The sequence below is a fragment of the Camelus dromedarius genome, chromosome 2, assembly GCF_036321535.1.
Source record: "Camelus dromedarius isolate mCamDro1 chromosome 2, mCamDro1.pat, whole genome shotgun sequence".
Classification (NCBI taxonomy): Eukaryota; Metazoa; Chordata; class Mammalia; order Artiodactyla; family Camelidae; genus Camelus; species Camelus dromedarius.
Window position 1 is genome coordinate 16,907,466 of NC_087437.1, and position 13,517 is coordinate 16,920,982.

Below are 13,517 nucleotides of genomic sequence, written 5' to 3' on the forward strand. Positions count from 1 at the left end.
TGGTTAACTCTTCTATTCATTTTCTGGAGGAAGTGGGAAGACAAAACTAGGGGTCGAGGTAGCCAGAAAAAAGCAACTAAGCCCCTCTTCTGTGCAGCCCGGCGGGCGCAGTATCGGCTGGCTGGGCTCACACGTCTCAAGGTGATGCCCTAGCGCAGACCTGGGTCTCGAACTCTCCGGTCTGCCTCTACGCGCTGAGCATTCCAGCCGACACACAGGTTCCCTACGTCCCGCCGACGCTGCGCAGGCGCAGATTCCGCCGACGCACTTGACGCACATGCGCACTTAAGTGCGCCGGCTGCGGGCAAACAGGCAGAGCGAAAATGGCGGCGGTAGTACTGGTGGCGGCGGCCGGAGCCAGGCTCACATTTGCAGTGAGAGGTCTCCGCGCCGCAGTGCGCAGCCTGTGCACCCAGCCTGTCTCGGTTAACGAGCGTATCGAGAACAAGCGTCAAGCCGCACTGCTGGGAGGAGGCCAGCGCCGCATCGACGCGCAGCATAAGCGAGTGAGTCCTGAGGGGGCCCAGGGGAGCCCGCCCAGGGGAGCCCGCCCCGGCGTTCCGGACCTATCATAGCTTGCGCGGCTTCCCTCCCAGCCAATCAGCGCGATGCCGCGAAGGGCGGGGCGGGCCCGAGGATGTTCACCTTGTGAACCTGTTGCCTTTCACCAAGAGGCAGGTAAAACCAGGACAAGCAGCATTGTGCTTTGTCACGCTCTGCTTTCCCTTTGGAATTTTAGATGTGCCTGGCTAGGCTCCAGCGGCTCACCAGTTAAAAGCTATAAACTTTTGTACAAGTTACTCTCTAGGAGTCAATTTGTTCTAAATAGAAGATAGTAATGATTCTCCTCTCACAGTATGACTAGATAAGATAGTGAGGTAATGATAGGCCCTTAATTAAAGAAAAAAAAATCTTGTTCTTATGTCCCTTGAAAGATGGGTGATAGGTTCTCGCTCCATTATGGAAACAAGAAAATCGAGGCATTTGGCAGGGGAGGTTAAATGGGCAGACTCAGGTTAACGTGGGGGTGGGTGTGGTGTGCGCAGGGAACTTGTGGAAACCCTGCCCTCAGAATGCCAGCTGAATCTCTTAAGGGTCTCAGCGTGCATCGACGTGCTTGCTGGGTAGGAAAGGCACGCTTTAGAAGCAGACGTTTTTTCTGCGAGTGCTCAGGTTACTCTGGCTGTTTGGCGGATTGAGCAGCTGAGGTACTGCCAGCCACCGCCTGCGTTTTGAGGCGAGAATCAGAGAGATGCTGCGTGGGCCACTGAGTAGCAGAAGAAAATGAGGCCCAGATTGTGACCTGGGACTTGAAGCTGAGCTTGCTCAGTGCGTGTGGGACATGTATGAGCCTGGACTGATGTACTGGATGAGTTAAATAACCAATTTGGAAGGTGCAGAGGTGAAATTCTTAGAGGCGAAGGGCATCGAGGCATAACTCACAAGCGTAGGGCAGGTGGGGTCTTCAGTGAGATTTGCACTAGCCCTTTTTTAAGTCAAAATGAAGTATTGATTTAGATGTTGTAAATGCCCATTTGACAAGGGCCTGAAGGTAACAGACCTTTTTTGTTATTTGGGAGTGGAATGTGAATTTGGTTGATAGTGTGTGGTGCTGGGAGTTCTCTTCCTTTCCTGAGGTGGCTTGGTCTGTGGTGAGGGAACTTTAGATCATCCTCTGGAAAGGCCTGCCAGTGCTCCCTGCATGTTTTCTGTTGGGGCCCTCTTGCTCAGTCCCTCCCTGGAACATCATCCCCACTCATTTCCAGGCAAATCCTACTGGGTTTAGATGCAGCCTCCAGAAACTTTTTCTTTTGCCAAAGCTGACTTAGTCAGGAGGCTGACTTGGTTTAAATCTCTCATACCACCCCCTTTTACACAATTTTTGGACTACTTCCAAAGGATAGATTCCCAGAAATGGAGTTACTGGGTCAGAAGATAGGAATATTTTTAACACTGATATATATTGCCAAATTGCTTTCCTGAAAAGTTATTTTATCCAACGGTGTATAGGATTGCCATTTTGTTTTAAAATGACCTCACTGGCTTTGGCTGCTTTCTTAAAAGGAAAATACAGCGAATTTGAGGTGTTTTTTTTCTTGGGGAAGGGGGCAAGGCAATGAGCCCAGATGTTTGGCTTGGTCTAAGGGTTTGGGAGCCCAAGCAGTGGAAGCTTTTGATGGTTTGAGGTCTCCAACCCCCTCCTCCCGCAAGAAGTATTTTTTTCACTCCTCTCCAGTGAGCTCTTTAGCACTCTGTCCCACTTTTCTTCTCAGCCACTCCCTGCTGTGGGGTTGTCTCTGTATCACGGAGTCACTGTCAGGTGTCAGGTCCCCCAATATAGGATAGCAGGAGAAGTCCATGGAGGAGGCAGGAGAGAAACCAGGAAGTAGTCCTGGAAGTGTCCTTGGGGCTGGACCCTAGTGAGGTGAGCTTCAGTGGAAGAAGCCTGTCAATCTGGGGGTGTAGCCTCAGACCCTTCACAAAGCCTCATTTACTTTTCCACCTCCTGCTTCTCCTTTCTTCTTTTATTGCTCCTTAGGTCTCCAGTAAATGTTTGTGGAACTAGTTATCTTGTTTCAGGATCAGGCTCTCCTTACCCCCACCTTTCTCCACCTTTTCCTTCCACTCCCTTGTTTGCCTTCCACAGTTAGTGGCTCCTGGAGCACCAGTCTGCCTGGTTTCCTTACTGGCTGAATTCTACTGATAACCCCTGTCTCTTGTGCAAGCTGGTGGAATAGAGGCTGTCACGTGAGGCACAGGCACACGGGTCCTCCTGGCCCTCCCATGAACACTCCTTGCTTACTGACTTTGTCTATGATGACATCACTAAGTGACTTTTGTTGCATTTTAGGGAAAGCTAACTGCCAGAGAGCGGATCAGTCTCTTGCTGGACCCTGGCAGTTTTATTGAGAGCGACATGTTTGTGGAACACAGATGTGCAGATTTTGGAATGGCTGCTGATAAGAACAAGGTATCTGTTCACATGGTGCTGTGAGCCTTCAAATTGCACTTACTAGCTACGGTCCTGCTGGTCTACCCACTAGACTAATGAAGTTCTTCTGGGACTAAGGATATATTGAAAAATTTTCAAGTTTGGGACCCTGGAATTTTCAAAATACCTCTTGAGAAGCACTGTTGGGGCCTCCAGGTTCCCCACTTACCTTTGTCTGCAGATGAAGGAATGTGGGTGGATTGTTCATACCTTGTGCAGGGTGACTCTGGCCCAGCTCCTGGGGCTCTGGTGTGGGTTCAGAGTTCTCGTAGGTATAGAATGACAAACTTGGAAGAGAAATTGGGAATGTGTTTTGATTGTGTCCTGGTCTGCCTAGGCACCAGGGACCCCTAAAGGCTAACCATTCTCCTCTTTTGACATACTTCAAGTTTTATGCCTTGGAGTTTTGGAGGTTAGAGTCACTGACATTTATTCCTTCAGTTGGATGTTCTCTGTGCTGCACAGGCTTCTTTGGACTCACTTTTGGTCAGTTTTCTTCAGGTCTCTGACCAAAGATTTGTAACCTTGGCACCTAACTAGCTGGCTCCATTTGAGCCATTATGGGCCACACAGTGACTGCCAGAATTCCAAGCCAAATGATAGATTTGCCTTTTTAAGGTTTGGGGGTGAGGTGTGTGGCTTTGTAGAAATTACCATATTTCTCTTCTTTTTTTTAGTGGAAGTACTGGGGATTGAACCCAGGACCTCATGCATGCTAAGCACGCGCTCTACCACTGAGCTGTACCCACCCCCACCATGTTTCTTTATATGTCCTTCTCCCTTCTGTGCACGTTTGGTAGTGGCAGACATAGAGGGTGCCCTGATTGGTCCGGTTTTAGGAAGGAGGATGAGGCCCAAAACTACAGTGCTCTTTACTCCTATTGATGAAGCCGTAGCTCAGTGCTTGCTGTTGCAGAGCTAAGTGTGTGGGAAGTTCCTTCATGTTCTTTATTCATTTTGAATTTTAAGGAATTTGGGGTGGGTTTTTTTTTAGGAAGGGGTCTTTCATTGGGGCTTAATTACCAAATTCATTAAGAGAAGTATTTGGGTTTTTTAACCTTTATTTTTCTATTTTTTTGGTAGTTTCCTGGAGACAGTGTGGTCACCGGACGGGGTCGAATCAATGGAAGATTAGTTTATGTCTTCAGTCAGGTAATTCTTACTCTAATTGGCTGAGCTTTCTTTGCAGGTAGAGCCGGGAGCAAAATATGTGAGAAGAAAATAGTCCTTGGGTGTAAAGACTTGCCTGTACTTGGGGCAGATGAGGGAATTACTTTGTTTTTCAGTGCATTATGTCCAGAGTATTACACTGTGTGTTGTTTTTTTTTTTTTTAAAGGGAGAAAGAATCCTTAATCTGGGGGAGGATCACAGGGCAGTAGTAAAGAAAAAGTCCCGGGAACCAGGAGTTTATTCCAAGTGCGTGAGATTCCCCTTGGCAGGTTAGGTGTGTGGCTGGAGGGCAGCCGTGTCTTGGGCAGCGTGTGTGGCCCTGAGAGAGTGCAGTGGTTGCAGCTGGGGCAGAGGGGGTTTGATTCTTAAAATCATAAGCCTTTGAGTTTTGCGCTTTCATAAGGTATTCAAACAAGTTTTATTAGGCCCCATCAGGACAGATAGTTTCTTCACACAGAGCCATAGGAGAATGTGGTAGGCAGAATAATGGTCCCCAGAGATGTCCAAGTCCTAATCCCTGAAACCCGTGAACATGTTATTTTACTTGGCAAAGGCGAATTAAGTTTGCAGATGGAATTAATGTTACTAATCACTTGACCTTAAAATAGATTAGTTTGGGTTATCCAGGTGGACCCAGTGTAATCACAAAGGTCTTTAAAAGTGGAAGAGAGAGGCAGAAGGCGGTCATTAATGCTGTGTGAGAAGCAGTTGGCCTGCGGTTTTGGCTTAGAAGGTAGAGGACGGGGTCATGAGGGAAGGATTCTAGAAGGTGGAAAAGATAAGACAATAGATTTTCCTCTGGAGCCTTCACAAAGGAGCGTAGCCCTGCTGACTTTGATTTTAGCCCAGTGAGGCCCACGTAGGACTTCTAACTTACAGAAATGTAAGGTAATGAATGTGTGTTGTCTCAAGACACTGAATTTGTGGTAATTACAGCAGCAATAGAAAACTAATACTCTTTCATGTTTTATTTTTACCCCCCAATAAGGGATGGACATATATATATATATATATATAATTCTAAATATTTAGTTTCTCTCACAGATTTTAAAGGCATGCAGCTTGTTTAGGAACCTAAAATGTTTTCTGTTTGACATTAAAATAATTATACTTGATTAATTTTACTTTTTTTTTATAAAACGTTCTGTTCTTTTTTGGGAGGGGGCAGCAGTTGGAGGTAATTAGTTTTTTTAATTTATTTTTAATGAAGGTACTGGGGATTGAACCCAGTGCCTTGTGCATGCTAGGCATGTACTCCGCTACTTGAGCTATACCCTTCCTAGATTAATTTTAAATTTATTTAGACAGCGCTTGTCTGCTAATAGAATTACCTTTGAAATGTTTTAAAACTGCTATAAATGAGTCTGCCAAATGCATAACTGGAAGGGATCGTCTCTGCTTTTTGTAGTTTATGAGAGCTAGGCAAAAAAATTGTACAGAAGAAACCATTAACAAGGTAGCCGAACAAAGAAGGTTATTGTGCTTTGTGGGCACTGTGTTCTCTTAACTATCAAGCAGCTACAAAAGTTCACTGAATTGATACTTTTGAGCATTTCTTATGCCCATGGGTTTGGGTAGAAGTGAGGGGGAGGTGGAGATGACTGAGACACTTCTTGCCCTGAAGAAGCCAATCATTTTGTAAGCCGAATGGGGCAGAGCAGGAGTGACTGCAGTCACAGATAGGGTGAGAGAGGTTCCCGGGAAGTTGTCAGGACAAGGGAAGATCACATTCTGTTTGAGGAAAGCTTTAGAGAAAATGGGGCATGTGAAATAGGCCTTGAAGGATACTGAGGGGGAGGAGTGATGAGCCAGCTTTTTTTTGTAGTGATCCCCCAAATGTTAGTATCTGTAGGCATTTTTTCTGGGGGGAACTTCTTTTTTCCAGAGAAACAGTCTGTCTTTTTTATGATGATTGGCTGTAGGTGTGTTGGTGGGGGAAGGAAGGAGGAGGCAGGGCCAGCGCTGGCTCATCATTCACTTTACAGGCTCTTAAACTCACCTGTTTAAGCCTTACCATTGCCTTCTTTTGTGGCTGGTGATTGTGAGTTCAGAGCCCCAATGGTTAAATTTCTTTAGAAATTAAACCTCCTTTCTCCTCTCAAGGTGAAGGAAAGGCCCTGTGGGGTCTAATTGCTCCTAACACAGACTTCCATCAGTCTGTTTTTTCAGTGGCACTTTCCTTGTTCCTGGATTGTCCCGTCCTGCGGTCACTCCCTCCGCAGGTGTAAAGGCTTCCATTTGCTCTAAATCAGATATTTTTGTGGTTTCAGTTCCCTGTATTCAGTCTCTCTTCTGCTGCTGTTTTCCTTTTTTGTACTCATGGGCTGAATCTGTCTTTAATTCTCCACTATCTTTTAGAGGGGGTTTTAGGAAGGAGGTCATTCCTATAAGAAGCTTTTTACATCAGAAGGTAATAAAAATCCTTAAGCAAGAGGAAGCACTGATTCACTTTTTTCACCTCCCTTGTCAAAACAGCAAATATTTCCTAGTGATAGAAATGTCTGTTTGACATCCACAGAATCTGATTTTTTGGGTTAATTCTACGAGAAGTTTTCCATTCCTCAGGTGCAAGTCATTTTTGTAGAGCAAAGACCAGGTCTTTTGCTCTTCACAATACATGAACTCCCTTTAAGATATGTTATTCACTACTCATTCTATGGAGTAATTTACAAGTCAGACCTTTCCCCTAATTTTTTAGACTTCTGAAAATCGTTTAAAAACTTTTATATATATGAATTTTCCATTTTCTCCTCCTACTGGCTGTTCCTCTCTGACTAGTCACTGTATATTATTTTTTTGATTGTTTTCTTCTTAGGATTTTACAGTTTTTGGAGGCAGTCTGTCAGGAGCACATGCTCAAAAGATCTGCAAAGTAAGTATTATTGAAAACAAACTCAGTACTTTCATCAGTCACATGGTGCATGTTGAATAGGGTTGGGGTACAAAATACTGAGCTGGATACATGGGGTGGGGCAGAGGTGTGCAAGATGTGGAGCTGACCTGAAGGTGCCTTCAGTCCAGAGCAGGAGTTCTTAACATTTTTTTCTACCATGGATCCCTCTGGCAGACTGGTGAAGCCTGGACCCTCATTTTTATATGTGCATAAAATAAAATATGTAGGATTACAACGGATTAAAAATGTTAAAAAATCACATTTGTAATATATATGTGTCCTTACTAATTAATGCATTAAATAACAAGGTTTAGCAGTGGATAAAATGCTGTAATTTCAAAGTAAGCATGCTGCAACTTTTAATGTGACAAAAATCTGTGGCTTTTATTGATGACAAAGTCACAGGTATTTCTGATACTCCTGTGGTTAATAAAAATAAAGATGTAAAATTTCCCATCCAAGTTCATGGACTCCCTGAAATCTATTCACAGTCCTTTTAGGGTTCTTAGGACCCCAAGTAAAGAACCCCTGGTCTAGGTGGAGAGTCCAGGTGCTAACAGAGCAGTGCAGGTGATGGTATTTAAAAAATACTGTTGTAGATGAGAGGATCTGGAGGCGAATAAAAGTGTAAATCATATTCAGAGAGTTTTGGAAATAAACGTAGAGTTGAATACCTGGCTTCTAGGCATGGTCCTATCATATGTTCCTCCTGAGACCTGGGGCCAGTCCCTTAACTTTTAAACCTTAATTTTTCTCCTTTTGCTGCGTTTTATGTAACAGGCTTATGATGGTTATGATGGTTAAATGAGATAATGGAGGTGAAAGTGCTTTGTAAATCCTCAAGGACTATTAGAAATGTTGCTCATCTTAGGCTGCCAAGGAGGAAGATCTCTTATTAGAAGGAAAAGGCCTGAGCCTGACCTCAGGTTAATAGATAAATCCACATTCACTTTCACAAAAGTACTACTTTGCCATTCTGCCTGCTATCCTCAGTTCTTTCAAAAGAGTAATTGGGAACAAAACTGGGTGCTGAAAAAATACTATAGCCTGGGCCTGTGGCTCTAGAAATCGTTTCCATAAACAGTCTTATCCCCTGCTAATGGAAAGTGTTTTGGGTCTTGGGGAGCTTTAATCAGCACTTTATTATTATTTTTAAAAAATTTTCTTAAAAAAATTTTAACTTTATTCCTTTTTTTTTTTTTCTTTGGTGTGGGAAGTAATTATGTTTATTTATTTATTTTCAGTGGATGGTCTGGGGATTGAACTGAGGACGTTATGCATGCTAAGCATGTGCTCTACCACTGAGTTATATCCCTCCCCAAATCAGCACTTAAAATATCTGATTCTCTGTCTTCCATGAAGGTACCCAGTCATCATGGGGAATGAAGCCAGTTCTGAAAAGTACACTCAGAACAGTTTTCCAGAAAACCACTGTGGTGCTTTGTAAATGCTGCTTTTCATAGCAGGATCAGTTTTCTCACAAAAGATTTCTCTGCTGTCTCAGATCATGGACCAAGCCATGACAGTGGGGGCTCCAGTGATTGGGCTGAATGACTCTGGGGGCGCACGGATCCAAGAGGGAGTAGAGTCTCTGGCTGGTTATGCAGACATCTTTCTGGTGAGAAACCCTTAATCGAGAATAAAAGAGTGCAGGGCTTAGTTCCCTAAGCAGTGTCCTGGTCAGAGCCTCCCCATCTCTCCTCATTGTATTCTGTGGCTCCTTCCTGTGTTGCTGAGGGTGGCATGAAGGGTGGATGAAGGCAAGAGACTAGGTGGGCAGGGTTTCCTTTTTCTCTCTTAGAGGCCTTAGGGGAAAACAAAATTAAAGATCTGTCAGAAAAGAAATCACTTAAAATATTTTTTTCCAAAAGCATAGAAGAGGGAATGTAAAAGGTTCAAATGAGCTGATTTGCTAGAATTAGAAATTTTAAAACAATACTTCTTTTGGTTAAAACACTGCAAGGTCATTATATAAAGTTCAAGCTGTGATACAAAGAAGAAAGAAACCCCAGATCCCACCAATGCAGAAGCATTTGGTGAACATCATTTCTGGTATCTCTCTGCTTTTTCTTACAGACTAGACGAGAAAGAGGTGAAAAGAAACAAAAATAAACTAAATGCATTACTTGAAGTGGAAAGTATGTGAAGTGGGAAGTATGTCGTGAGAGTACAGTACGGGAGATTGGGGTGAGGGAGAGACACTGCCAGATAGAAACTTGAGAAAAGGGACAGATCAGCCTTTCCAGGGAGGGGAGGGAAGGAAGGACAGAGACAGGCAGACATTGTTTCTAATCAGGCCAGCTGCTCTGGTCATCCCCTGGGCTGCAGGCTTATGAGGGTTTTATTTTCGGCCATTGCATTTTGTGATCGGTCAGAAAAATGTGTACTTACTTTGTGTACGATACTCTGCTAGTTGTGGGAGAAGGCGCTTTGTAGATGTTAAACCTACTTTTTAATCTTTAAACTTGAGCTCTGGGGATCACCCACTGGGGAGCAAAAGAACTCCCATGTGTCCTTTCACGTTCACCAGTTACTTACATTTTGCTCATTTGCTGTATCATTTTCTCTCCATATGTACATATTTGCATGTTGCATTTTTCCAAAACATTTGAGAGTAAATTGGAGACTATGCCTCCTATATCTCTTAAATCCTTCATTGTATGTTTTCCAAGAATAAGGACATTCTCTTGTATAAACAGTATAATAATTGGGAAATTTAATATTGATTTATTAATATTACTCTTATTCATGGTTTGTATTCATATTTCATTAAATATCCAAATAAGGCCTTTATAGTTATTCCCCCCACCCCATCCAATCAAGGATTAAGTGCTATCTTTAGTTGTCGTATCTCTTTCATCTCTAATCTGGAGCATTTTCTTGGTTTTTCTTTGTCTTCCATGACTTTGATATTTTAAAAACAGCTTTCTTGAGGTATAATTTATAAACCATAAAATCCACCCATTGTAAGTGTACAATTCAACAATTTTTAATAAATTTAGAGTTGTGCAACTATCACCATAACCTCTGATTTAGAGTCTTTCCCTCCAAAATGATCCCTCCTACCTGCCTACAGTCAGTTCCTACCCAGCCCTAGGGAGCCAGTGATCAGCTTTCTGCCTCGACAATTTTTGCATTTGAGTCTTTTCATTGAACATAATATTTTTGAGGTTCATTCATATTGTACTATGTATCAATGGTTTATTTTTTATTGCTGAATAGTATTTAGATATCCCTCATTTTGTTAATCCACCCACTAGCTGGACATTTAGGTTGTTTCTACTTTTTGACTATCATAAATAATGCTATGAACATTTGTATATAACTCAGTGAGCAGACATATGTTTTCATAACCCTTAAGTAGATTCCTAAGTGTGGAATTGTTGGGGTCAAATTGTTGTCAAACGTAAGTTCCTGTGCCCAATGCACAGTGAGGCCAAACAAACCAAAATAAGTTTGGATCAGAAAAAGGTTTATTGTAGGATCAAGGAAGGAGGATGGGGCAGCTCATGCTCAAACGACCTAAACTCCCTACTGGGTTTCAGGGGAGAGTTTTTAAGGGGAAGGTGAGGGAGTAGGCAGGTGTGTGACCTTCCTCTGATTGGTTAGTGGTGGAGTAACAAGGTGATGTTTTGGGAATCTCAATCGTCAGCCTCTAGTTCCAACTAGTCTGGGGTCCAGGGCTTGTGCTCAACCTGAATTTACCATCCTCCACTTGGTGTGAGCCTTAGTTCCAGTAGAAGAACTCAGAGATATGTATCAAGTTGTTATGCACATCCCCCTCCAAAAGGAAGCAGGCCCAGGCTCCATGCCATACCATTGTTTTCTTTCTGCAGTCCCTCATTCCCCTAATTAGTAACTGTTTGAATCTGCTCTTTGAAACTCTTGGAAGGCCTAGAAGGCTGAAACTTTTTTCCTATAAACAAGAAATGGGGCACACAGAAAGGCCTTTGTACTTGGGAGGACCCCACAGGTTCCTGCTGAGTTTCACTATGATAAGTTTATATATCACTTTTTAAGAAACTGCCAATTTTTTCCCCAAAGTAGCTACCGTTTTACATTAACCACAAGCCACATATTGAGGGTTTCAAGTTCTCCATATGCTTGTTGACACTTAGTATTGTCAGCCTTTTTCATTATGGTCGTTGCAGTGGTATGTAGTAGTACCTCCTTTAATGTTAATTTGCATTTCCCTGCTGACTAATCCTGTTGAGTAACTTCTTATGTATGTGTTAGTCATTTGTATATCTACTGGAATGTTTGTTTGCTCATTTTGTAATTGGGTTTTTGACTTATAAGAGCTCTTTATATAATCTGGATACAAGTCCTCTAATGGATGATATATGATTTACAAGTATTTTTCCCAGTCTGTGCCTTTTTATTAATGGTAGCATTTGAAGTGCAAAAGTTTGAAATTTTGAAGTCCAGTTTATCAGTGTTTTTCTTTTGTGGCTTGTGCTTCTGTTGTCATCTGTAAGAATTCTGCCCAATACAAAGTCATGAAGATTTTGTCTGGAGTCTTTTTTTTTTTTCCCTCATGGAGTTTTATAAGTTTTGGTTCTCATATTAGGTCTGAGATTTCTTTTGAGTTAATTAAAAATATTTGTTTGTTTGTTTTTGAGGGAGGTTGTAATTAGGTTTATTTATTTTTTTAATAGAGGTACTGGGGATTGAACCCAGGACCTTGTGCATTCCAAGCACACACTCTACCACTGAGCTATGTGCTGCCTCCTGAGTTAATTTTTGAGTATGCTATGAGGTCAGAGTCTAAATACATCCTATCCCACCACCATTGATTGACATGACTTTCCCCGTTTGACTATCTTGGTACTTCGGTAGAAGAAAATCAAATGACCATAAATTTATGTAAGGGCTTATTCGTGGGCTCAATTATTTTCTGTTGACCTGTATGCTTATTTTACATCGGAAGCACATTTTTTCTCCTGATAGTCTCATAATGTGTATGTTGGTACATTTGATGCTTTCTCAGAGGTCATTCAGCTCCTGTTGTTTTTTTTTTTTTTTTCTGTTCCTCAGAGTGGTTAGTTTCAGTTGTCTTGTCTTCAAGTTCTCTGAAGTTCTCTTGCTTGCTGAAATCTGCTGTTGAACGCCTCTAAGTCAGCTTTTCATTTCAGTTATTGTACTTTTCAACTGCAGAGTTTCTGCTTGATTTCTCTTTCTATTTCTATTTCTTTATTGGCATTCTCATTTTGTTCAGACATTGTTTTCCTGATTTCCTTTAGTTTTTTCCCTATGATTTCCTTTAGCTTGTTGAACACATTTAAGACAGTTCATATATAACATATTTGACTCATAATTCCAATGTCTGGGCTTCCCCAGGGATGGTTTTTTGTCAGATTCTTTTTTCTCCCCTGTGACTGGGCCATACTAGCTTGTTTCTTTGTGTGTTCAGTGATTGTTTTTTGGTCAAGTACTGGAAGTTGAGTTACATTTGGTAATGTTGGAAATCTAATTCTCCCACTTCTCAGAGATTGCTGATTTTTGCTTGTTGGGGGTTGGATCTGTCTATCTATCTGTGACTTTTCCAACCTATTTTTGCAAAGCACATTCCATATTGTGTGGTCACTGAAGTTTTAGTTCCATTGTCTCTGCAGTCACCCGGTGACCTGACGAAGATTTCCTTAAATGTCTGGCTCGCAGAAGAGATGAACTGTCTCTTTAAATCCCAACTCACCTGGGAAACTGCTTGAACCTGTCAGGGTCAAAACAGTGGTCAGCCTCTGTGCTTGATCCTCAGTGATCAAAACCCTTGATCAAAACACACAACCTTGATTTTTGCAGGACAGGCCCTTTTGCCTACCCTGACACCAGCTAGCCACACTGGAATACACGCTGCCAGTCTCTGTGGCTGCCTGCCACAGGGTTGTAGGCTGGGGGATGTTAGCTACTATGCTAAATGTGGAAATGGATGGAAATTTACCTACTTCTTCAGGAAACTCCCCCTGGAAGCTACATGTTCCCCTAGACTCCAGAGTTCCAAAATAGTTGCTTCAGACAGTTCCTGCCAGCTCAGTAGTTGTTTTGTTGGAGCGATGGATTCTTTAGAACTTCCTGTTCCATCATAGTGACATCACTCAACTTTTATGGTAAACACATATTTTTAATGTACCTTTGCAATTTCTGACTTTTTAAAACTGCATTTGAGATTTTTTTTAAGTGTTTACTCGAAAGGTTACAATATGTAAATTTATCAATCTACTTCAAATTAATACTGACTTAATTCTGGTAAAATATGGGAACTTTGGTCCAATATAGCTCCATTTTTATCCCGCTTTCTTTGTGCTGTTGTTGTTTCATACCTGATGTTATTATTAGCCCAGCTACAAAGTATTAGAACTTCTGCTTTATGCAGTCATGTTTTTTGACATATCAAGAAAAGAAAGAGAACTATATTTATGCAGTATTGTAGATTTAGCTACATATTTACCATTTGAGTTCTT

General features: G+C 42.2%; 1 protein-coding gene and 1 non-coding gene across 2 annotated transcripts in view; one reads left to right on the forward strand and one right to left on the reverse strand.

Moving 5' to 3' along the window:
- Nucleotides 1-235: 235 nt before the first annotated feature.
- Nucleotides 236-13,517, forward strand: part of PCCB (propionyl-CoA carboxylase subunit beta) — a 52,710-nt gene continuing 39,428 nt past the window's right edge. The window contains exons 1-5 of the mRNA XM_010975516.3: nucleotides 236-506; nucleotides 2,852-2,971; nucleotides 4,076-4,144; nucleotides 6,979-7,035; nucleotides 8,561-8,674. Coding sequence (XP_010973818.1) covers nucleotides 324-506; nucleotides 2,852-2,971; nucleotides 4,076-4,144; nucleotides 6,979-7,035; nucleotides 8,561-8,674 — 543 coding nt within the window. The 5' untranslated portion in view covers nucleotides 236-323. The remainder of the gene's footprint in view (nucleotides 507-2,851; nucleotides 2,972-4,075; nucleotides 4,145-6,978; nucleotides 7,036-8,560; nucleotides 8,675-13,517) is intronic.
- Nucleotides 11,712-11,788, reverse strand: TRNAS-GGA (transfer RNA serine (anticodon GGA)). The gene has a single exon. It is a non-coding gene; the product is annotated as a tRNA-Ser (tRNA).